The following is a 24,616-nucleotide window of genomic DNA, read 5'->3' on the forward strand; positions in this document are numbered from 1 at the left end:
TTGCTTCCACTAATGGGGCTGGGATAAAAAAATATATCTTAAAACTGGAAAGTTTTGCAATACTTTGGATGTCAAGGCAAATATGCACAGCATCCAGAAAAAGGCACAGCTGCTTTAAAGAGCTGTAGAAAGGGGCTCCATGAGCAAACATGCTGCTCTGAAGCATCTTTTCGCCTCCAAATTTGAAATACAGCTTGGTCCTACTTTTCAGGCAATGTTCAGATAGTGGTGCTACTTTTTAAAAAGTTAAACTATATCATGTCACAGAGCGCCAGTATTTTAGCAATGCCTATTATGCCCATGAGAGCCAGTTTGGTGTAGTGGTTAAAGCATCAGGCTAGAAAGCAGGAACTTGTCTGTTCTGCCTTAGGTATAAAACCAGCTGAGCCAGTTAGTCACTTTCTCTCAGCCCTAGGAAGCAGGCAATGGCAAACCACTTCTGAAAACCCTTACCAAGTAACCTGCAGGACCTTGTTCAGTCTCCAAGAATCAGACACAATTAAATGGGAGGAAAAAAATAACAATACCCATATATGGATTTAACAGATTTTAGTTCAATATTGGAACATATTGGAACTAAAACAATAATTTATGAAAGTCCATCCCACTCCTACTTGGAGCTAACTAACAAAGGAATTATCTACTTATATGTATAAGTAGAATCTTGGTTATTGCTTCCAATAAAATCATACAACTAACATGGATTATTTTGACTGTACTTTCATTCTTAGATATCTCATTCCTACAAATAATCTTAAATGTGGCTACTTAAGTTGCATTAAAAAGGAAAAATGGGTACAACTTAAGCTAGGAGAACTGTAACATAGTGCGGTAAATGTTTAAATAACCATGCTGCTTATAAAATACATTAACAATGCTCATGCCCATTTTTTTTTTTAAAAAGATCACTTAGTTAAAAAAAAAAAAAGGCCATGTAGTGTTACATACCCTTGGAAGATAGCTTGTTGTTGTTTTTTTGCTAACAACCCTGAAAAGAGTCTGATAATTTTAAACCACACTGATATATTTGACATGGATAATTAGATGTATTTTTCCGTTCTTTTATTAAGATATTATAATATTAAAAGACAACCTCCAATTACTTGGATCTACCTCAAATCTTAATAGCAAGTTTTTTCAATAAAATGGGAGTAAATATTCGTTTAAACTAAAAAAACATTGCTGCTTCCTTCTAATAGAAAAGTTCTTCTCTTCATGATTACATCTATCACTTTTATTCCAACCACTCATTTTATGATGTTTCAACACTTTTGCTCTACAGTGACGCTCATACTAGAATTTCACCAGGACCTCAGTCTCCATGGCACAATAATTCTAACATTGTGGTACAAAGTTACTGAAGAAACAGAAGGATCAATATGGAATATGGACACGGGAGAGATCTTGTGGTATTCTAGGGAGCAGCAGCAGATTCAGCATCTGTGCCAGAAAGATGCATAAAAAGCTCTCCAATCTCAGATACATCATCATTGGCAACTGGCAGCATCCTGTTTTCTCGGTCTTCAATAAAATCCCACAGACGAACAGAGTTGAGGAACTAAAACAGAAGGCATATGAGTTACTCACACATATCTCTTACTAATATATTTAAAGCACTTTTTGGACTAAAACTACAGCTTTTTTTTTACACCCAGGGCAGCATCCCAACATCTCATTGTGGATTGGTAAAAGCATGAGGATGCAGGGAAGTAGAAAAGAAAGAATGGAGAGGGGGCTGGCACCAGAGTGACTTGCAACCTTCCCTGCCAGTTTCCCCACTGACTTTGCTTGTAAGAAACCAGCAGGCCTGTCAAGAGTGATGACACAACTGTCACAATTGTAAGTGCAAGCTGGTTGCCAAACACCCAAATTGCAATCTTATGATTGGGAACTGATGTGACAGCTGAAACTTTAAAGACTGGTAGTTAAGTACTATTCACTTTAGCATGGTCACAACTTTGAATGGTCACTGAACAAGTGGTGAGTGAGGACTACTGTATGTAATTTTCAAAGCTGTTGGAACTACAATTGCTATAGACAAACAGCTCCATGTTATTCTTAAATGCACGTTTTAAAATTATTGAGGTTAATTGGGTTCTAAAATGGAAACAAACAAGTGGAATGTCAAAGTAGGAACTAGGTTTATTATATCTGTGTTACATTTATTATTTAACACAGATGAAGTGTTCCTCCTATCCCAACTATTCAGGTGTTTTCAAAATAGCATGTGCTGTCTCAAATGAAAGGAGATGACTAGTGACCCCAGCAGAGACAGGATAGAGAGTAAGTTATGTATCTTCTTACCCGGACTGTCCCCTCAGAGCTGAGCTGCTTTCGTGGTTTCTCTGGCTCAGCTCGTCTTCCATCTGGGTAAGCATGGAGATACAAACATTTCCCCCCAAATGGGCAAGTCCCCTTTCCTTGTTCAAAATACTTGCAGGCTTTTCTCCTAGAATAAGAGGGTGAAGAATGCATGTGAGGGTTACTCATGTGGAGATTGATGGCTCAATGTATTATTAAAAACTCAAGGAGTTTAGTGGCTCTAAAAAGAAAAATAAAGCCAATTTACAGAGAAAAGATTAATCCTAAAAGCAAGCCCAATGCATATTTTGGGACAATTTTGAAATGTGAATTGTGATGACAGAAGTATAAAGGAAAGCAACTCAGTATTGAAATTCTTTGGCTGTATTTATATGCTGGAATAAACACCGATGCCTTTCCTTTTCTCTTCTCTCTCAAATAATATTGGCGATAACCCATGTTGAACAATCTGTAAATGTGCAATATTATAAAACCACTTCTTCTCTGACTGCCACTATCAAAATGAAACATACTCAGATATTGTTCTTTCACTACTCTAGTCATTTTATTCTATTATTTTCAGCCAGTTTCTCCAATTTATAAACATAATTTTGAATGTTATTTATTGAGTAATATTAATTACCCATTATGTAATTAATGTTATTTTAAGTATGACAAACATTCTCTCCACTTAGTTAACCATGGAGCTAATAAAGATGTGGAAAAGTCACTAGGCCTATTTGTGGCACTTTCCTTGATTCCTCACACCAGGCACTTTTTGAATATGATTTCCAAGCCAGCATTTACTGTCATTGCTACTCACACCTTGTATGATTACATTCCTAGTCAAAATGTAATGGGTTACTTTGTTAAACTCTTTGCTGAAATTAAGATATATTCATTCTAGAGCATTCCTATGTTCTGCTAAGGAAGCACACCAAAAATAATGAGAATAGATTGGTAAGATAAATTATTAACAAATCCATATTAACCACTAATCCTCATGCCTCATTTTGGGGCATATTAAGAGATAGTCTAGTGTGGAAATTAAGACATCCGGCTAGAAACTCACAGGAGAGTGTGAGTTCTCATCCTGTCTTAGGCATTAAGACAACTGGGTGGCCTTGGGGCTCTCTCAGTTCTTGGAAGTGATCATGGCAAACCACTTCTGAAAATGCTGCCAAGAAAACTTCATGGCCCTTGTCCATGCCTTTGTAGGAGTCAATATTGAGTTACACATACACACACCACCACCATCACCACAGATTATCTACTCCAGAATCTTCCCAAGTATAAATGCCTGCCTGCCTGATTTTTCTCTTCTCCCATTTTTGAAGATAAGGATAATATTTACCAGTCATCTGGTATTTCATTCTCAAATATTTCTCAAAGAGCCGTGGTGGCTCAGTGGTTAGAGTGCAGTTCTGTAGACTACTTCTGCTGGCTGCCTGCAATTTGGCAGTTGAAATCTCACCAGGCTCAAGGTTGACTCAGCCTTCCATCCTTCTGAAGTCAGTAAAATGAGAATCCAGATTGTTGGGGGCAAAATGCTGATTCTGTAAACCGCTTAGAGAGGGCTGTAAAAAGCACTGTGAAGCGGTATATAAGTCAAAGTGCTATTGCTATTTATAGCACATGAAAATTTTTAACTGTACTTCTAATTAATCTGATGCTAAGGATTCACATTCCAACACAGAAGTAATGATTGACCTTCAACAGAATAAATTATATGTAACATGGGAGATCTGACAAGTAAGTCAAAGTCAAACACGTTAAACTTATCATTTGGCAAAGAAAATAGCAGAAGTGAAAGAAATTATATTCCCACTTAGGGTAGACTTTTAACCAAACCATTGAATATTTTCTAGTTACATCTTTGCAAAATATAAACTCACAGGGTTTTTTATCTTGGTGCACTTAGGGATTTATTCCACAGGTTATCTGGAGACCATCATGGGTAAACCATCTAACAATCAGTTTTAATTTCTATGGAAATTTATATATTATAGACTTCAAACACAGACCAGAATATGTAATATAAATCTAATATGTGTGTTCTGATCAACAGCTGCAGATTTCAGCTCTACATTTATTAACAGCACAGCTCCTGATGTCACCGATAAGCAAAATGTTCCATAAATAGAAAGCAACATAATGTAAACAATGAAAGTTCAGCTTTTTTAGAGTCACGCACAAAACTTTTTAGAGACTAGCAGTGAAGGTCATAGAACTACAGATGCGTCATTTTGTTAAACATAATGTACATTTAACGATAGAATAGAATGAGTTGGAAGGGACTTTGGAAGTCTTCTAGTCCAACCGCTCCTCAGGCAGGAAATCCTATATCATTTCAGACAAATGGTTGTCCAATCTCTTCTTAAAAACTTCCCGTGTTTGAGCATTCATAACTTCTGGAGTACTATATTAGTACTATATGGTGTATGCTGATAACTGTTTTTTCAAATAAAACCAGTTTGTTAAAATTTTTCATCCCTTGACTTTTAATTGCCTTGACCTACAATAAAAACACTGAACAAAATACCATATGTTTCTTAAACCTATTCACATTTTTCATTCTGAATTTGCTACTTGCAGAATATATTTGAAAACTTCAATAAATCAATGAAAAATGTTCTAGCAAAAGAATATGATTTGAAAACACAGTCCTTCATATATACAAAAGAATACAGATTTGGGTTCAGGAAAGAAAAAAGGGGATAGTGAATCATTAAGGGATAAGGAAAGTCCTGAGAAAGGACCTAATCCCTGCGTTGAATTTATTTGATATAAGATGGGGACAGGGAGGAACTGTGGCAGACTTTCAAGATTCTCTTACTTCCCCTTCTAACAATAAAAAGTATTCCTGGAACCTCTGATGCTTATTTCTTGACCTCAGAAAGTTGACATCAGTCTTGTAAGCCTCACTACTGTCTGAGAGGCACTGGATCTCACCTTCTAGGTCTAGAATATGGTGTCAGATCCTTGAGGTATCCAGCTTCTGCAAAACACCTGGTTGAGGCATTATTACAGCCTCAACAGCAGCAAGATATAGATAATACACCCATAAAACATTGTGATACAGCTAGCACAGCATTACGGTTAGGGCTTATCTTAGTAGGAAGATTTTTTTTCTGGATGTCTACCAGAGAAGTTTGAAGAAACTCAAGATCCTCAACTTTCAAAACTCATGTGACTTGTTCATGGAAGGCTGACTAAACAGGATTTTCTACAGGTCAGAACAAGGTCACCTTTGTTCTTGGTCTGCTGAAAGAAGTGTCAGACAGTTGAATAGTCCTACTGATTGTGAGCAATCATACATTCTCAAATAATAATTTCATGCAAAGATTTGGAGATGCTTTTGATGACCACTGTCTGGCAGATTTGCAAAGTAAAACATGGAAATTGCAAGTTTGTTTTTTGTATGTGGCTAATTTTTAGCTTCATGCTGGAGATATGCACTAAATGAACTTGTCCTAGTTCAACAGTGTCAGAAAGACTTTGAGTCTGATAAAATGAAGGATAAATTAGTAAGACGGGGCATACCAGAGAATTTGGAAGAATTGTGCTGTATGCTAATTGATGGATGAGTTGAAGCACAGAAAGAATAGATATTTTATGGCATTTGGTATTTCTACCCCTATTGCCTCCTTGAAATCCAGCACAGTAAAACCCATGTAAATAGGAATGGTGAAGGAGTCCTTATCTGTAGTGAAGAAATAAAGGACAGATCTTGGTTTATGTTTCTGCTGTTGAGTTCTAGGACATCTAGCAATGGCTTGTCTTACCAAACTTTCTTCCTGTGAGTTTGTTGGAAAGCACCAAACCAGTGGAACTATGAGTCCACAACCTCCACAACCTCTATAACACTCCACAACCTCTTCTTTAGTAAATTTCAGGGTCTTCTCCTAAGAACTCAACAAGGAGGCCCAAGCAATTAAAAATGGCTCAGATAAGCAACAATAGGCAAGTGGCTTTTATTATCCCTGTTATTCTTCATATCCCATCAGCACAGAAATACAATAAAGGAGAATATTTGTATTTTGGGGCTGAAATGTGAGTGGGTGTCCTTGGTGCTCTCTGAGCTTGTTTGTTTTCTTGCAGATGTTGAAATACCAAACTAGGTAACATCATCAGTGCTAGTAAGGAATGGGGTTTGCGCTCCATTTATATTCTAATGGCATGTCCTGTCCTGTCAATATTGGTGGGAGTGGTATTGGGTATTCTTTGGCTGGGATAATATTGTATTATAGGGTTGAAATGAGAGGATTGGGTATCCCAATCAAGGAAATACCAAATAAGCAAACAGTAAACAGGCCAACCAAATAACCTCCAAGACCACTCCCACCAGCACTTCCAAGGCAGGTTGCTAGAATATAAACTAAGAGCAAACCTCACTCCTTACTAGGACTGATGATGTTACCTAGTTCAGGTAATGAAATGTCTGAAGGAAAACTACTAAGCTCCAGAATATCATAGAAAATAATAGAGTGTGTAGCAAGGATTACCCACACAGTGATTAGAGATGTACATGCTGATTGAAATAATTGACTGAAGCTGGTCCTATTTTGCAACACACAACTCTGCTTCAGTTGAAAATACATGGTCATACAGAATGCTCTTAGTCCTCTTTACAGGAAGTCCTTGTTTACCATCCATGTATTCAGCCAGAGTTTTAAGCAGCACGGGACAGAACAAAAATATCTTACAAATGGTTTTAAATGCTTGTACGTATACTTACCCAACCCCCTGCTTAAATGCTTCAATTAGCTCATTCTTTTTTGTCTGATCTTCTACCCAGTACACACTGGGAATGACAAACTCGGATATCACACGGCATTCTGGACAGGACCTTGAGTAGCAAAAAAAAAAAAAAAAAAAAAGCTCGTATATTGCTCGTTGAAGAAGCTATTTTATCTAACTCAAAAACAGAACAAGGTGGGGGACCCACACAACTCCAAAGGGTCTCTGCGTTTATCATAATTTTGAGGACATCTACCAAGTAATTTAATTAAACCTAAGCATTCTATTTATTAAGAAAAGTCCATCCTATTTCTGTTTTTCAGGTCTAAGTTTTCATTCCTGCAGATTAACTTTGTATAATAAAAGTAAGCTTTAAAGCATTTGAAGAGCACCTACTTCATTTTCTGGAAAGTTCTATATTTACCCCTTTGTGGCAGAAGTTGAACTTAAGAAATAACTAGTACCATCCAGCTCAAAATCTGCTGGATAACTCTTATCAGTTTCATATAAATATTGAAATAAAATGAAGACAGACTAGAACTTAAGAGGGACATCATAAGTACCCCAACTAAAATTTGTTTGAAAAAATGAGTAAATTATGGCAAACAACACTAGTCAATTCAGGAAGATATTGTGCTTAATAGCATTAATAATGATGCAGAAATCAGCCAGAACCAAACATTAGTCTGTAACCTGATGCCCAAAGGAAGATAATCCATCAGAAATCAAAGTGCCAAAGCCCACTCTAAAGCCAGTTTGAAATTAATCACGATAATCTGCAACTGAGAAATCCACCGTCATATTTTGTCCAACTTATGTGTCTTGGTAAATACCCTTGTCAACTATCAGCTACTCTATCATTTATTTAAGCTGCAAAGACTGAACAGTTTGAAAGGAAACATGTAACAAACTACGTTTTGGAAGAGCCGGCTATGGGAACTTACTTGATGATGGGATTCTCAAACTGCTTGACCCCCCTCCACTGACGGATACAGGATAAACAGTAGGTGTGATTGCAGTTAGAAAGGATGCCAAATCTTCTTTCGGATGCGGAGGGCTTGTCATAAACCACTTCCATGCAGATGCTGCACACCTTGTCCTGGCTTGCTTGGAAGGCAAAGGCGTTCTCCATGTCATGTTCAAAGCTAGCCATGCACATCTAGACAGGGAAAGAGAAGGCAAAGACTGAGGAAAGGAGTGGTTACTCTACATTGAGAAAATAGCATGCTTTCAGTAAAACACAAGTGCATTAAAATCAATGAAGTTTACTCTGAAAGAAGTAGATGAAGGACTGCAATTGAGAAAGGTCTGCTTCTGCATACAACTGAAGGCTTGAAGTTTTAGCATCCCAATTTTATTGGTAAGAACCACTGCTAATAACATTGGATTACATAATACCAAGTAACTTTATTAAAAACTACCAGTCACTTTGTTCTTACTGAAAAATGGGACATAATCCACTACTATAAATAACACTGGCATTTGAAGTGTCAGCCAGAAAAAAATATGATACAGATACAGACACATATGACAATCTGGATTTTAAAGGGAACTGGATAATTATGGGATAACAGAATTGTACCTTTTATAAATTGTACCTTTTATAAATTATCAAGCTAAATAAATGAGCACATCTTTTTACACAATAAGCCACAAATCACAGCATGACATATGAACCAGGTCAGTGTAAATAGGGAAGCTCCACATGCAACCAATATAACAGATTAACAAAGTTTGGCCCAATAAGTCATAAGCTGAACAGGAATGAATAATTTTTAACATTTGTAGGTGTTATCTTTAATGTAACATTGGTTAACAGAGAGCCTGAAATGAGAAATTCAAAAAGAAATAGGTTGACTGAAAAACTGATAAAAAAGGGAAAGCAGAAAACTTGGAAAAATTTAATTACATATAGTCCTTGACTTCTGACCACAATTGAGCCCAGAATTATGGTTGTTTGTCATGCTGGACATTACCTGACTGTGCTTGATTTTATGACTTTTTTCACATTGGTCCTTAATCACTGCAGCCATTAAGCAAATGCAGTGGACGTTAAGTGAACTGTCTGGAACAGATGTTTTCTTTTTTGCCAGAAACCATCCGGCAAAAAAAGTCATAAATTGCATTCATGTAACTGTGGGGCACTGCAAACAGCTGTAAATGTGGGCCAGCTGCCACGAGCCAAAATACGACCATGTGACTGGGGCAAACAGTCACCAGTCACTGACACATGTAGTCCTGGGAAGGCCTGTTGTAACTTAGAACAATTGCTAAGCAACAGGTCATACATAAGTCAATGATTACCTGTATGTTTATTTTCCAAACAGGGATTTTAGCATCACAAGAGAACCACCACACATGTAAATGATTATGATGGTAACTAACCCAGATTGGATCCTGCAACCTTGTCCAGGGACATGTATATTGGCCTTCATTCATGAATGATTGTATTCAGAATAGAATGCTAAACTAAGCAATTCTTCCTCTCCCACTTTCATGTTATTGTGGAATCAGTTAAAAATTTCTGTTAAACTTTATCACAGTTCACCGTGATTTGTGGTGACGCAAAGAGCTGTGGTGGTGAGTGCACTACTGTAGGCTACTTCTGTTGACTTCTGGCTGACTGCAATTTGGCAGTTCGAAACTCACCAGGCTCAAGGTGGAGTCAGCCTTCCATCCTTCCAAGGTGGGTAAAATGAGGACCCAAATTGTTGGGTGCAATATGCTGATTCTGTAAACCACTTAGAGAGGGCTATAAAACACTGTGAAGCAGTGTATAAGTCTAAGTGCTATTGCTATTATTATTTTCGATCTAGTAAGTTCACTTAAGTCATATTAGAGAAAAAAATATAACCATATTTTATACAGATGGCTTCTATGATCTATAGGTCAATTAACCAATTCTGCTTATCTGCAGTTAGTAAATGTAGCTCAGATCTTCCTATCCCTATTAAAGGATTTTGGCATAAGGCTGTGTTTGGAGGAGGACTTTTCAGGTACATTCTGTATATTTTATGCATGTGCAAATAGGAAGAAATAAGCTTTGGGGCATATGTAAAGTTCAGTAGGTTTTACCAAATCTTATCTGTAGGTTTGTTTCTGCACTTGTTAAGCTAAAATAAAATAGAGCTCAAATAAATGAGGGTCATCTTTGTTTGATTCTATTAACCACATTCCCTTGGATTACAGAATCTGCATGTTAATACAGAATATTAAATGATCTAAACAAGGCTAGGTAGATTCTTCCAATAATCCAAAGAATTTTATATAATACACAATTAACAACAAATTCATTCTTCTTAAATATAAATGAAGTTCGAACTAATATGATTGGTCCCATATCTCTTTCTGACATTTTTTAATCAAAGACTTAAATAGCTTTTTCACTATGTGATTAGGTAGACAGATCATAATCTTTTTTTCACAAAACTACTATTCCCCATATTCAGATGTTATGGGGTACTGCAATTTCTTTCTTGCAGGTATGAAAGAGGAGAGAAAAACTATGCAAACCCAAGGTTTATACAGTGATTTCCTATAATGGAAAATAATAAAAGCATTCCATTAGGTTTGCAGTAAGCCTTTGAAATTTAAGTAAAAAAGTTCATGTTTATATTTTGGTATGTTGTCTGTTCAGCTGTTTGTGCGGGGAAGATATAGAAGATCCTACACAAGGAATAATTATGCCCTTGTGGGCAAATTGAGTTTCCTAAGTATGCTTTTCTTCAGGGATCATTTTTAAAATACATTTTAACTGCTCGTTTCCCAATACTGATTTCAGACCAAGCCTACAGTATGACCTGTGCTAATACAATCCCAAATAACATACACAGTTATCATGTTTTGTGCAAGAGTACATAACATCCATCAGGAATTGGCCACTAGCATAGCAAGAGCTAGTAAATCAGATGAGGACCAGTTCCACATTTTTACATGCCCATATAATTGTTCAATCTTTGTCTTTTTTACATTTTACATCCTATATTATTAGTTGGCCTGATTATTTTTGTCAGTTAAATAATGATTTGATTTGAAAATAACAGAGCCAAGTTAGTTTTATTTCTGGTCATGTTTACCTTTTCATGTGCCTTCCTCTGTTCTGGATCAAAGGGATGGAGCACTTGCATTCCACAGATTTCACACACTTGCCCATGGAGGTAGAGGCACCGATCCCCAAACTGGCACATGCCGGCTGCTGCGTAGGGGCATAACTGTTCATCGTATGCGTATGAGCTCCCAGGTTCAGCATCATCTTCAAGCCCGCTGCGGATAGCATCTAAATACGAATGGGGCTTTGCTTCTGGTATGTCAGCTGGAATGCTGCAACATGCCAAGTCACTTACTGCCCCAGGCCTTGTCCTTTCTTCATTGGTTCCACACAAGTCTTGGAAGAAGAAGAAGAAGAAGAAAATATTTGATTGCATTCAAAACAGGCCACAATTCTCATGAAATCCCTATTCTAAAGCAGGGGGAATTAGCAAGCATTTCTAAGCTTAAGTTTTAATAGCAGTTGATGCGCTTCCATCAAACATGGAAAATCTGCTTTCAATTTCAAAGCATAGTAATTATAATAATCTTCAGCGACATACTATAAAACCACAAAGTTATGGCTATCAGTTGTCTACAAAACCATGCAGCAACAACATAATCTCTTAGTTTACAACAGTACATGAAAATCATTGCAAATTAACAAAATACCAGTAATGACAACCAGAGGAGTTCACATAAAAGAACTTGTTTCAAGGACTTTAGAGGTGAGGCTTGAGCATATTTTGGCCACAAAGTGAGTCTTCAAACACAGCACGTACTATTCTCCCTCCCTAAGTAGCAGCTATCCAATCAGGGGAAAAGAACATTGAGAAATGCAATTCAATATCACTACGGGGATGGGAATTGGGGCTAAAGTTACTTTCTGACTTCACCCATCACGAATCAGGTCTGCCCTTATAACTACAGTTTAATGTAGGATCTATTTCCTGGTCAGTCTAGCAAGTGAGAGAACAGTGGACCTGATGATTTTCTTTATATTTATCCCATAAGATCCTCTGAATATTATACATAAATTTTAAAAAATGATTGCAATACAAACCACAAAAAGCAAGTCTTAAAATATTTAAAAACAAAAGTCAGGATCTATAAAACCCTAGCAGGTTATTAAAAAAAATTCAATTGACCCCAGGCAAGCTTCTTAAGACAGGGGTGTGAAACTGGATTTCTTTTGAGGGCTGGATCAGTATTGTAATTCTTCTCCATGGGCTGGCAGGGAGGCAGGGGGAGAGACAGGACACCTCCTGCAGCAGCCTGCCAGCCAAAGTGGGGAGTGGGGAGGCGTGCCGGCGCCCTGTGCCTTGTTTTCGGCCTCTGTGGCACTCTGCTGGTCAAAAATGGGCCATGCAGATGCCATGCAAAGCTCCCTCATACCTCATTTTTTGCCTCCATGGCCTTCTGCGGCACCCTGACAGCCAAAAATGGGCCCCGTGAGGTCCCTGCATGCCCATTTTTGGCCGGCAGAGACATTGCGGGCCGGTCCTTTGATATTTCCAGGCCGGCCTTGTGGGCCAGATTTAAGCACCCAGTGGGCCAAATCTGACCGGTGAGCCTTGAGTTTGAAACCCCTGTTCTAAGACAAGGCCATTCTATATCTGTGATGCCAGCACCAAAAAGCTCTTCCTTGTCATTTGCTAGAAATAATAATAAAAATATATATTTGCCTCAAGATGTAGGTAGGTATGAATGGTATGAGACATGAAGCTTTCTTACATAAAGGTTTCTTAACCAATATGATGAACTATGGCTCCAATGGACGGAATGCTGAGAACTGCCATAAATGTCCAAAGACCTGGTTCTACAGAGAGTTGGCAAATGGTGATCAAATATTGAAAATACAAGTATATTTTCAGATGTCTGGTGAAGCAAATACTTTGGATGTATCTATACTTGCTTGAACAACTGCACTTTGTATAACATACTTGCCATTATTAGCAAATGAAATATAAGGGGAATGGATATAATGGTAATGACAGAGGAAATTATCAATCATCATATGCAACTCGTTAATTTTCATAGTACAATAGGTTGTTGTTTTTAAGAAAAAATAGGTCTATTTGCTTTAAAACAACTGAAAAGATAGGACATGAAGAACTAGTTAAGTCCAGACAGATGACCATGGCTGACTTCAAAAAGCTAAGCAGGATTAAGTTTGGTTAATACTTTGATGAGAGGGTTGCATACCATACCAGGGTTGCAGATTAGACTTAAAAGAAAACTCAGAAGCCAAAAACAAACAACTTCTCTATTGCTACCAACAAAACTATATGGGTATATCTGTAATGCAACCAGGAATAAAACCTGACTGAAAGATTTTACATTTTAAAGGACCAGTACAAAAAAGAAATTCCATTAAAAAAAATGACCCACTCTTACTCACCTCTGTCCCTGAGCACTAAGGTTTTCTTTTCACGTTTTCCAGATTCGTGTACTTTACTTTTGGTAACAGTTGGGGTTTGCTCTGATGGAGAGTTAAATCTTTGGAATGGTGGTGCAGCAATGTAAAGTGGTCTAGAACCCACTGGGCCCCCGGATGCAGAGGACCCCAGAGGTTTAACGTGATCATATCTTAACAAATGAGAAACAACAATAATGTACAAATGCATTTATTTCAGAAAGCCCGCTGAACACAAAGATAAGAATATTGTGAAGTTAAGATATTGTGAAGTTGGTTTGAAAGATAATGGTTTCTAATTATCTTTCTAATGGTTTGAAAGATAGCAATATTTGCACTATGGATTTGTTTCACAGAACTATTTATCTCAATGCAGGAACCTAAATTATTCTAATCCTAGAAGAAGGATGCCGAAGATAAAAGAAGTAAGAATTAACAGGATTTTAGTTATTTAAGTGCCTGAGTGATTACGTTTATAATATAACTAAAACTATATATAAAATGTAAAACCTTACCCTGTGAAATTTAAAGTTCAATGTAACTTAACTGTAAAGCAATATAATGATATATAGTAGAATTCCAAATGATTAAGTAAAACCATTCATGGTAATGTTTAGTAGTCGGATATAGCCACTCATTAAATTCAATATGGATTATTGTCATATATTCTAGTTTAACAATCTTAATTAAATCTGCTGAATTTGATGAAATAAATATAGCATGTGCAGTATTATAACTTTAAGATGTGGATATATATATATATAGAAAGTAAATCAGAATCTATTGATGGATCTGTGGGTATTTTACAATAGATCAGGATTTCTGACTTCTCAGTAGTTTAACATATAATTTATATCTGAACTGGCTTTTGGAGTTCAAGAAAAAAAGAAAAAAAAAATTAAACTACAAAGTCAAGAGTCTTTCCTCCTTTTAACAGTTGGGCTCTGAACACTGCATTATCAGTGTACTTTGAGATTGCCAAATTTGTCACCTATTTGGGAGTAAGACCTGCTGAATTTCACTTGTTTTGGAGTAGATATGCATATGATTGGGATGCTAAACTTGCAAACTTGTAAAAAGCTATCTCGGTAAAAATGAAACCTATTTATGGACCATATCTCTGCAGTTTCTTTTAAAACATTTATCAAAATTCGAAAGCTCTTCTTTTAAAATAAGTTTTCCCAGATTTCTTCAGTTCCAATCATTTCACAGCAAACAGTGCTAGTAAGAAATTATGAGAAGTGCATTGGCATGAAGTACAAGAAGTACACAAACAATAAGCAGCTTCTTAAATGTCTTTAGCATAATAAAATAACTGCAAGTTTTCTCTTGGAAACAAATAACACATACTTGCAGCGAGTTCCATAGGCACACTGTCCTTTTTGATAGAATTTGCAGATAGTAGATCGTTTGCTCGTAGCCAAGTCATGGGAAAACAGACACCTATTTCCTTCACGACATACTCCTTGTACAAAATACCTGCAATAATATAATGTAAAGTTATACAGCAACTGATGTCAAAATACACAATTGTTCTTTCAATATTTGTCAAGTCCATGAATAAATCTGCCAAGATTTTCTCCAGAAAGTTCATAAAAGCAGAATGCGAAACATCTGTATGTTGAAATATCCAAATATCCTAAAATAAGTAGATTCTAAACTCATGGCTCAAATAAGGTTACACTGATTTCTTTAGGAATATTGTTTTATTGGCACTTTTAAAAGAACTTACAGAATATATTTTAAGATTCTGAATGCATGTACTTTATATATCCTAAAAAGATTCCCATGATTATCAATAAGGAGAGACTTTGGGGCAAATCAGCAATCCACAGGTTTAATGTTATATTTCCATCCTGTGTGAAACTTCAATCTTTCATGATAGGGAATTAAGAGAGCCGCCTGATATTGACTGGTAGAAAGGTTTAGGTGTTTTCTGGGCACAAAGGCCTTGGTCCTAAGAAATACTAGGAGATACCCTTAGGAATCTTTTAGGGAAAATCGGGTTTAGATCTTTTAAGGGGGAATCAGTAAGTCTCGATAAGCCTCCCTGTTCTGCAAAAAGCTCCCCTATGTGTAATGCGCATTTTCAAGGGATACAACACACACAAACTGGGAGAAGTGAAAGAGGGCCATTGGGGACCACGTGAAAAGGATGGGATGGCGAGTTAGCGGGAAAAACTCTGTATAATGCGCATTTTCAAGGGCTACAACACACACGCACACACACAAAACTGGAGGGAAGTGAAAGGCGGCCACTAGGGCTGGGACAGCAAGTTAGCGAAACAAGGACAGGGAACCATCGGCTCTCCGGCTTTTCCCTTTTCCTCTCGCGGCTTCGTCGGAGATGGAGACCGACGAAGAGAGCGAGAAAGGAGCCCGGGAAGCATCTCGGTCCCGTCCTCCTCCTCCTCTGCCACCCCCCTTCCCCGTGGGTGGAGCGTCTTCAAGCGCCCGTCCGTTTTTTGGGGTGGGGAGCAAAGCAGAGAGCGCTTATCCCAAGCGGTAACCGCTCCGTCAGACCTGCAGGTTACGTCCTTCGTGCTGCTCATGTCTCCTTTGGCACCGCTCCTGCTTCGGTGTCTCCTCCCTGCGCGGCTCCTCGCATTTTGGTTCCGCTGTAGCGCCGGGGAGGGTGGGGGTGGTGGAGAGGAAGGGAAAGCTGTTTGGGGAGCCCAACAAAGAGAGCCGGGCCTTTGCTACAGGAACTGGTTTCCGGCCGGAAATTATGAATGAAACGCTCTACCATAGAGTAGGAGAGAAGGGGGGGGGCAAACCGGCTTTCCTTCACACCGGAGAGGGTAGGCAGGAGGGCCCCTTATGATAAAGGCAATCTGCCGCCCTTTTCCAAACTGACAAATTATTGGAAAACCGCCTTTTAATTAAAAAAAAAACTGTCAGTCGGGAAAAAGGACGGCCAGCCTCCTGCTTTTTGGCTACCGTAGACTAACGCGACTCCCCGGGTATACACTATATTCAAGAGCAGGGCATAGAGATCCGGAAAGCGGGACCGCGGCTGCCTGGGGGAAGCGAGATTACCGGCCAGAGTGCTCCTTCCCCAGTTTAAAGTGATAGGGTTTCGGGACCCGCTACTTTTGAGATATCTGTATGGTTCCTGTTTCCTATCTGGTAGGGAATGGGGGGAAATTCCCAACAAGCAACAGGAGAGGGTCCTCTCGTTTTTGAAGCGCGAAATAGATATGCAGCCTGCTGCGCCAATTTGGATTTATTGCAATAAAATGTTTTAAGTTGCAGCAAAAAAAAAAAAAAAAAAGATGGTGTGACACTGGGGCATTAAAGGATTCATCTTGACATACCTTGAAGGGTCGAGCTATATAGATGTATCAGAACTCAACTTATAAAATGCATTTTAAATGAATAAGTCCAACTTGGTACCTGTAGGTATACACACAGGCACACAGAGAAAACATGAGTATCTTAAAACTTCAGTGTATGTGGAATAACAGAATTATTCTGGCGCTGATAAAATAATTACCACATTTTAAATCAATTTACAGTCTATATAACCCAAACTCTTCATGCTGGATTCTCTTTTTGAAGTTACCTTGTAAAATGTATAGGTTAAAAGGCAGAGCATAGAGATCAGGAAAGTGTTACAGCAGTCTCATGACTGTAAAGGTAAGGACAGGCAATAGTTTATATTGCACAATACAGTATAATGTAAAGCAGATTAGCAGTTAAATAAACCTGATCTTGTAAGAATAGCAACTAGTTATATCAAGCAATAATTGGAAAAATCAGCATTTCTTCCAAATTGGATGCAAATATTCTCCATCTTATGTCATTTGTAAGCATTTATAATAATTTGTGCATTATTTTGTGGAGACATTATATAACCTGTGCAGTATGCAGGTAGTAGTTTATTATTATTAACAGTACTAGCTAACTAGAACCAAGGACACAACTTTTTTGGAAACTTTGTGGTATTGGGTCCTTGTACTCTGATATATGGCAGCTTATGAGAAGTATGCAGCTGTCTCAGTTTTGGAAAGCTTATTTTTTATTTGGGTCTTTCATGTCTATGTTTTTATTGGACAACATTGTGAGTTGTTTGCAATACTTCATTTATTAGTCAGAATAAATTTGTATTATTCAAAGTAATAGAATATTACTAAAAAGAGATAGTGTTCCCTATAACTGCATGATAAGCCCACATTAAATTTAGGCTGCTGATTTTTTTCCTGCCAAGGACAAATTAATCTTTCCCAATCTGATGTTTTCCTGATAATTTGGTACTGCAGTTCCTGAAAATCTCAGACAATACAGCTAACAAGAATAGTAGGGTTGTATTTGAAAAGTTTTGCTTTATGACCAAATAAACTAGAAAACTAGAAAAAAAGTTTAAACACTTTTGCCTGTAGTGCAAAAGTCAGAAGATCTTTGTCAGGAAGAGATGATGGTAATTCTAAATTTGTTTATTCCTCATTTTAATCAAGGGAGAGAGATCTACAAAGATGTATCTGTTTACCATTAATTAACAGACAATAACAGACAAATGTGATGGTTTCTATTTATCAAAAATTAAGTCAGCACACAAGTACCAGATACAATTAATACAAAAAGGGAACACTATCTCTTTAAAAGAATGTCCAGGAAAAGCTGTCCCGCCCATATCTTGTATCTCATTTGCTAATCCAGTTCACAGTAGAGGAAGAATTGGTACTGAGACCTGTCATTCTCAACTAATCTCTTCCTTCTTTCAATGTCCAATTCTACTGGCTTCTGTTTATTAAATACAAGTTGGAAAGCAGGTTCATTTACCTAAGGAAGGACTGATCATGCAACCTGTGGACTCGGAGAGAGCCTTAATTAAAATCACCCACTGTGACAAAGACATTTTTGGCTGCTTAGTTCCCAAGAACTGTCCATTGTGTGGGCAAAGATTGATTTACGGAAGTCTGGAAGAAGCACCTGTTAGTATTCCAAGCCCATTTGTTAATGGACACCGAGAAAGATGTTCTTTTTTACTGAAGCCTACTATAGGAACATTTCTAAGGTATGGGTCTTCCTTGTTATTCTATGGTTAGAAACAAGGCACATAGAAGCTGCCTTCTATCATTACCGGAGTATAAGGCAAGCACCAATTTAGAAAAGGATTTCTACACATCTGATTACTAGAGAGCATTTTACTCAGAGGTTTTTAGACGTAATTACTCTTGCCAAGCAAATAACTTTTGTATCGCTAATTGTATTTGAGTAGTATTATATTATGTCCAGCCTATTTTTCAAAAAATTCTTCAAATAAGTGAAAAAAATCTCTAATATATTTTTCCAAAGTGAAACCTTACATGTCTTTTCAGAGATTATGATGGAGATTCTGACCTTCATGTTGGAATAACTAATACCAATGGTAAGAAAACATATAATTAACCTTCTAATATGAAGTCTTCATGCATTGTCAGTATATACTGTACAGCAGGGGTCCCCAACCACCGGTCCCTGGACCGGTACCGGTCCGTGGAACAATTTCTACCAGGCCGCCGGTTTGCTGGGCACCACCATCTTGTTTTGATGAAAAAGTGCTTCCGGTGAGCTTTTCCGGGTAGAAAGCGGCGTTTGGGTGCTGAAAAAATCCTCACGCCTTAGTTTCATCGAGCGGGGTGGTGGCTTCGAACAAAATTAAGGCGCGAGGATTCTTTCAGCACGCATGGTAAGGCGAGCCGAGCGACCGTCCCGAAGCCGTCGCGAAGCCCATCGACACAGGTACAAAGGAGGAGTTGAAGGTGGCGGGGAGAAGCGGGGGACGGCTGGCTGGCCGGTCGCTCGGCTCGCCTTGCCATGCGCGTACTGATGCCGGTACCGGGCGCGGATAATTTTGTGATGCCGGTACCGGGCGCGGCACAAAAAAGGTTGGGGGCCACTGCTGTACAGGACAGACATTTTGTGTTTTTTATCCTGCAAAGTAGTTTGGTTACATGCAGTGCTGATAGCAATATGAAATGAAGCAGTGTCACCTAGAGTGGGGCCTAGAAAAGGTGCCTTTTCTGTCATAGCTCCTGCCTTTTGGAACACCCAGAGATTTGAGGGCTCCAACCCTGCTGGCCTTCTAGAAAGCCATAAAGACCTGGATCCCCCCTCTCTGTTACAGGCACTGTAACCAGGATGTCTAGTGAAGTTCAGCATATATCTGTTTCTTATGGAAGTACATGTAATAGTTTATGATTCTGTACTGTGGAGAAAATCTAGGTGGTTCCTGAATTGCCACCAACTTCATGATACATACATCCCAAAGTTTCTTTTTCAGGGGGCAACTGGACTTTCTTGTTTCTTCTTTTGAAGATGTTTCACTTGTCATCCAAGAATAGCAATAGCATTTGGACTTATATACTGCTTCATAGGGCTTTACAGCCCTTTCTAAACGGTTTACAGAGTCAGCATATCCCCCCCAACAATTTGGGTCCTCATTTTACCCACCTCGGAAGGATGGAAGGCTGAGTCCACCTTGAGCCTGGTGAGATTCGATCTGCCAAATTGCAGATAGCTGGCTGTCAGCAGAGTAGCTTGCAGTACAGCACTCTAACCACTGCACCACGGAATTTTCTTCAGCTCTGAATGGAAGGATTTATATTCTTTGCAAAAAGCTGGTCATTTACATCCTTTTAGAGGGTCGTAAACTTGGAGATTTATGCACTTGGAGGTTTATCTGGATCCTCAGGGTCACCTGAGTAGTGCTAATGGTTCCTGTAGTCTGCAATTTTTCTGGAAATCCGTTCACACTCCCACACCATTCAAAGTGTGCTCAGTCCAAATTGTATGTAGCTTCTACTATTTCATTCTGTTCCATTGGAAGCAGCTTTACAACTCAAAATGCCTTCCCTTTAGTTCAAACACAAGTCTGTTGGCCAAGATATCTCCGTGCAAGTAGTTTTGCTGATTTATCCCTCAAACCATTTCCAGTTAGAAGAGCCCGTGTAGCTTGCTGCTTATCAGCAAGTAATTTAATAAGTTTTTTTTAAAAAAGCAGTTTGATTCTAGGAATGACATTGGTCGTAGATATGCAAACTGGACTGTCAGTAGTGATGAGAATAATTGCCCAGCCCTCTTTTCAAAGTGTCCAGTAATCTACTGCGCTGAGAAAAACGTGGAGAGGCAACATATCTTGGGGCTGGATATATACTTAGAGAGAACTAGGAAGCACTTAATAGGATCACCCTTTGTGCCTTGTACTCAGTAAATTAATGAGCCTTTGGGAAAGACAAAGACTGAGATCATTTTGGAAGCACTATATTTTTGAAATTATTAATTTCAAATATTTGCTAACTCTCACATTTGTGCAGTAGTTCAGTTTGGAGTGCATGTGAGGGCTAGGATGCTTTTGGTCAAGGAACAGTTGGATGCTTGCACACTTGTACTGACAACATGTGAATTAAGGTGGCTCTCTGCCCCCTCCCCCCCATTCTTCAAGCCACTGGTTTCTTTCTATACATAGGATGCAGAACCATTGGCTGCTTCTTGGAGTGTTAATCCTACTATTTCAGCTTTTTTTCTCTCACTCTTTATTCAAATCATCAGCATCTTCTCTAGCAAATATTCGTGGGTTCTTCTGTTTCTCACTTTTCAAACTATTTTGCTTCCCTTCTCTCATCTTTTTTCTTTACCTCAAATCTAAATCAAACAGTTCCAATTAAAGTTTCTCACTGGCCATAGGGCTTCTGTACAAATAATAGACTTTGCCTACCCACCAAAATTTCACCCCTCCTTTCATTTGCTGGGATTTATGTTGAATAGTATGACTAAATATTTCACAGTTGTCTTGCATATTTGGCATCAACATATGGAATAAGAGTGAATGTTGTGCACGTAAGGGTGCAGCTTGTAGAAGGACAGTCTTGCAGGACAAGCCTAAAAGATTTAATTATATCATTCAAAATGGGAAGATGGATAAAAGATGGCAAACTCTGAAAGGTTATGTTTTGTTTACAAAGTAAATTTACTATTCAAATATTCTATTTCTATTAGAACAATCATTCTATTGTTCAAAATGATACATTTTAATGTTTTTGAGACACCAAAAGCTTAGACAGTAAATGCCTAGGACCCTAGACAATTGGATGGTCAGAAAACCACATTTGGTAAATATTCTTTGTTTCACAATTCCACATTATTCTTATAATCAGGATTTTCAAATAGCTTCTGTACATGTCTGTAAGGGAAATGAAAATATCACAAGAGATAGTTACTAATATATGGTAATCAGTCTTTCCATATTACCATAGTATACATAGCAGTTTTGCCCTTCTGATTGCATCTATTATTGTATTTGTAGGTTTGGTGTATAATTACAATGAAACTGGTATTACCATTGCTGAATATGGCTGGGAACAATGTGTCAGCATTCCACTAGTGAAGCCTGATATGTATGGCCTCCTTAACCAATGGGATACCTATCTAGAACAATTTTCAGCAACAGATATTTGGCTTCCACACAGGTACAGAATTCAAAATGGTATTGGGGACTCCCTCCAAAACTAGCATGCTAAATTTTTGCACTTTGCTTAGACTGAGTTACAGATGAGTCTCATGCAGTCATTTGGAGACAATAAAACTCTCCAGAACCTTTGTCTTCATTAGCCTGTTCTAAGAAATAGAGGTAGTCCTGGGTTAATGACTGCATTGTTTGGCAACTGTTTGAACTTATGATAGCACTGAAAAAAGTGCTAATTTATATGGTGGCGGTATCCCATGGTCATGTGGCTGCCATTTGCAATTTTCTCAGCTGGCTTCTGACAAGCAAAGTCAGCGGGGAAGCCAGCAGTAAATAGTAAGTTGCAACTTACATTGACATTGTGCTTAATGATGTGAGCAGTTCACTTAATGACTGCAGCAGAACTCACCCTGTACGCCAGGAAGGATCACGTGATCATTCACTCAATGACTGCATCATTTAGTGATGGAGTTCCCAGTCCCTATTGCAGTTGTTAAGTAAGGACTATCTCTGTAATTTACTTAACAAGAGTTCTAAATGAATAGATTGCAATTGAACCAGCTGTGATAAAGTTTGGAAGAACTATTGATTCTACAACAGAAAGCAGTTCCAGTGTTCCATAATATTTCTATATGTTAGATGAACAGGCTTCAATTATCATTAGGTCAAATACGGTAACCACCTCAGGTGGTATCATAAGTGCTAGATGTTTGTTTTCTGAGATTTCTTCATTCTTCCAGAAGAAAGGATTGGGATGGGAAAAGAAAATTAGTTTCAGACGCAAACTGGGAAGATCTTTTCAAAATACATTTTTGAAACATTGGGATACAGATAGTACTCGACCTACAACCATTTGTTTTGTGACCATTTAAAGTTATAAAGCCACTGAAAAAAGCAATTTATGACTGTTTTTCACACTTACAACTGTTGCAGCATCCCCATGGTCACATGATCAAAATTTGGGCGCTTGGCAACCAACATGTATTGATGATGGCTGTAGTGTCCCTGGCTCACGTGATCATTTTTTACAACCTTCTGACAAGCAAAGTCAATGAGGAAGCCAGATTCAACCATGTTACTAACTTAGCAACTGCAGTGCAAATGTGACAAGAAAGGTGGTAAAGATCATCGCAAAGATCATTCCTCTCCTTCAGATGATAGCAAGATATTCAATTAATTTTTCCACACAAGCTACTTTTATGGAATGAAACTTTTATACAAAATTCTGCAGCTGGCGAGCTCAAAGTTATTCAGATCTCAATAAATTTAATTTATTGGAATCAATAATTTTGAGCTCTCTTGTCAATTGCAGAATTTTGTGTTAATTTTCACTCCATAAAAGTAGCCTGTGTGAAAAATAAATTGAATATCTTGCTATCTGAAGGAGAGGAACTATATGACCTCCTCATGAGAATAACTTAGGTGGCTACCATGTGTGTTGAAAAATATTTTTTGATCTGCAGAAAATTATAAACAGATTTGCTTTTTTATCACAATAGGGGCATTGAGTTTTCATGATAAGTGCAGGGCCTTCCTAAAATCAGCTAAGCAATCTAAATTTTGTCAGCCTTCCATACAAGAAGCTACTGAACTCGCATTTTCCAATAATGCTCAAAGAATACACTGGATTAATAATTTACTGCAATATCCTTATATGGCAATATTCTTTGCCATACCTGTTCTTATTTGTAAATCTATTCTATTTATAAGTCTGCCACTGTTTATTTTTATTCCAGCTGAGCATGATACAAATTCGCAACTAAAAACCAGTGCCTGGCTTGCTCTTTTCTTCTCCCTTATTTAGACTGACTAATAGTGTTTTGGCTAAAGAGCAGGAAAATTATGTTAAATAAGTTAAGATTCCCATTGAGACAATGTGTTATAAAAATACCAGAAGTTAATAAAATATACAGTAGTTATTGCCGAAGCTTTGTTATTGTTGCTTTGAGACTCATTTCTCTTTATCTATTTAACAGGTATGAAGAATGTTTCCATAATTGTTATACGTATGCACTAACATTTATTAATTGTGTGCTGGGTGCCCAAAAGCAGCAGCAAATGAATAAAAATGAATTTACAGAGAAATTTGTAATTCCACAAACAAGAAAAGCTTCCAAATATATCACCATCTACAAGGAAATATGCAAGAACGGTTTTTATGTTGTTGTTGACCATCCTGCTCAAAAAGGCAGTACTTCTACCAATGCCATTTGACTTTAGGCCGAAACACTTACTGTAAGTAAAATTAAAATATTTGAGTTAAGACATAAGGTGTTGTTCTTATCTTGTTGTAAGGAAACTGGAAAACATTATCATCATACTTAATTGGACAGAAATCCAAGAAAAATCAGAACTATTTCCTATTATCCATAAAACTGCAGAAACTGAATCATAATGTAATCTTTCTAATAAACATCTTTTCTACCTGTCTAATTATATTTAGCATTATTTTAATTTAAAGACATTGATATGAAGTCTAAGAGTCTACGAATAGAAAAAAATATCCAAGGCTGTGATCAAGAAATAAGAAACTCTTCCTTTTTGTTGGAAGTCAAAGACAATTTTTAATAATTCTTTCTCTACTCCAGATGGCACTAGAGCAAAGACAATGACTTTTCTTTCTGCGGGTGTATTCATGAATAGAAGTTAAGGGAAATTCCTACCAACCAACAAAATTAAATTCAGCA

General features: G+C 37.8%; 2 protein-coding genes across 2 annotated transcripts; one reads left to right on the forward strand and one right to left on the reverse strand.

Annotated features, from left to right (window-relative positions):
* Window positions 1–1,045: 1,045 nt before the first annotated feature.
* On the reverse strand, window positions 1,046–16,532 carry MKRN2 (makorin ring finger protein 2). The gene is made up of 8 exons (XM_026677027.2): window positions 16,007–16,532; window positions 14,834–14,962; window positions 13,469–13,656; window positions 11,118–11,425; window positions 7,986–8,200; window positions 7,040–7,150; window positions 2,305–2,449; window positions 1,046–1,558 (listed from the first exon to the last, which is right to left on the reverse strand). Exons 1-8 carry the CDS (start codon window positions 16,033–16,035, stop codon window positions 1,415–1,417), a joined length of 1,269 nt encoding a protein of 422 aa, XP_026532812.1. The 5' UTR covers window positions 16,036–16,532; the 3' UTR covers window positions 1,046–1,414.
* A 1,630-nt stretch (window positions 16,533–18,162) lies between these two features.
* Window positions 18,163–24,362, forward strand: MKRN2OS (MKRN2 opposite strand). Its single transcript, XM_026676954.2, has 4 exons — window positions 18,163–18,500; window positions 18,805–18,854; window positions 21,771–21,933; window positions 23,906–24,362. The coding sequence occupies exons 1-4, from the start codon at window positions 18,283–18,285 to the stop codon at window positions 24,141–24,143; spliced, it is 669 nt and encodes a 222-aa protein (XP_026532739.1). The 5' UTR covers window positions 18,163–18,282; the 3' UTR covers window positions 24,144–24,362.
* Window positions 24,363–24,616: the final 254 nt, after the last annotated feature.

This window comes from Notechis scutatus, chromosome 2 (genome assembly GCF_049901735.1).
Source record: "Notechis scutatus isolate UNSWTSFEM ecotype Mainland chromosome 2, rNotScu1.2, whole genome shotgun sequence".
Classification (NCBI taxonomy): domain Eukaryota; kingdom Metazoa; phylum Chordata; class Lepidosauria; order Squamata; family Elapidae; genus Notechis; species Notechis scutatus.

Coding starts and splice junctions, on each gene's coding strand:
- MKRN2 (XM_026677027.2), bottom strand. CDS start 16,035: ATGAGCAGCACGAAGGACGTAACCTGCAG. Junction 7,151..7,985: donor TTTGAGAATCCCATCATCAA/GTAAGTTCCCAT, acceptor TTGCTACTCAAG/GTCCTGTCCAGAATGCCGTG. Junction 1,559..2,304: donor GCTCTGAGGGGACAGTCCGG/GTAAGAAGATAC, acceptor CTTCTGTTTTAG/TTCCTCAACTCTGTTCGTCT.
- MKRN2OS (XM_026676954.2), top strand. CDS start 18,283: ATGCAACCTGTGGACTCGGAGAGAGCCTTAATTAAAATCACCCACTGT. Junction 18,855..21,770: donor TGGAATAACTAATACCAATG/GTAAGAAAACAT, acceptor TTGTATTTGTAG/GTTTGGTGTATAATTACAAT. Junction 21,934..23,905: donor GATATTTGGCTTCCACACAG/GTACAGAATTCA, acceptor TCTATTTAACAG/GTATGAAGAATGTTTCCATA.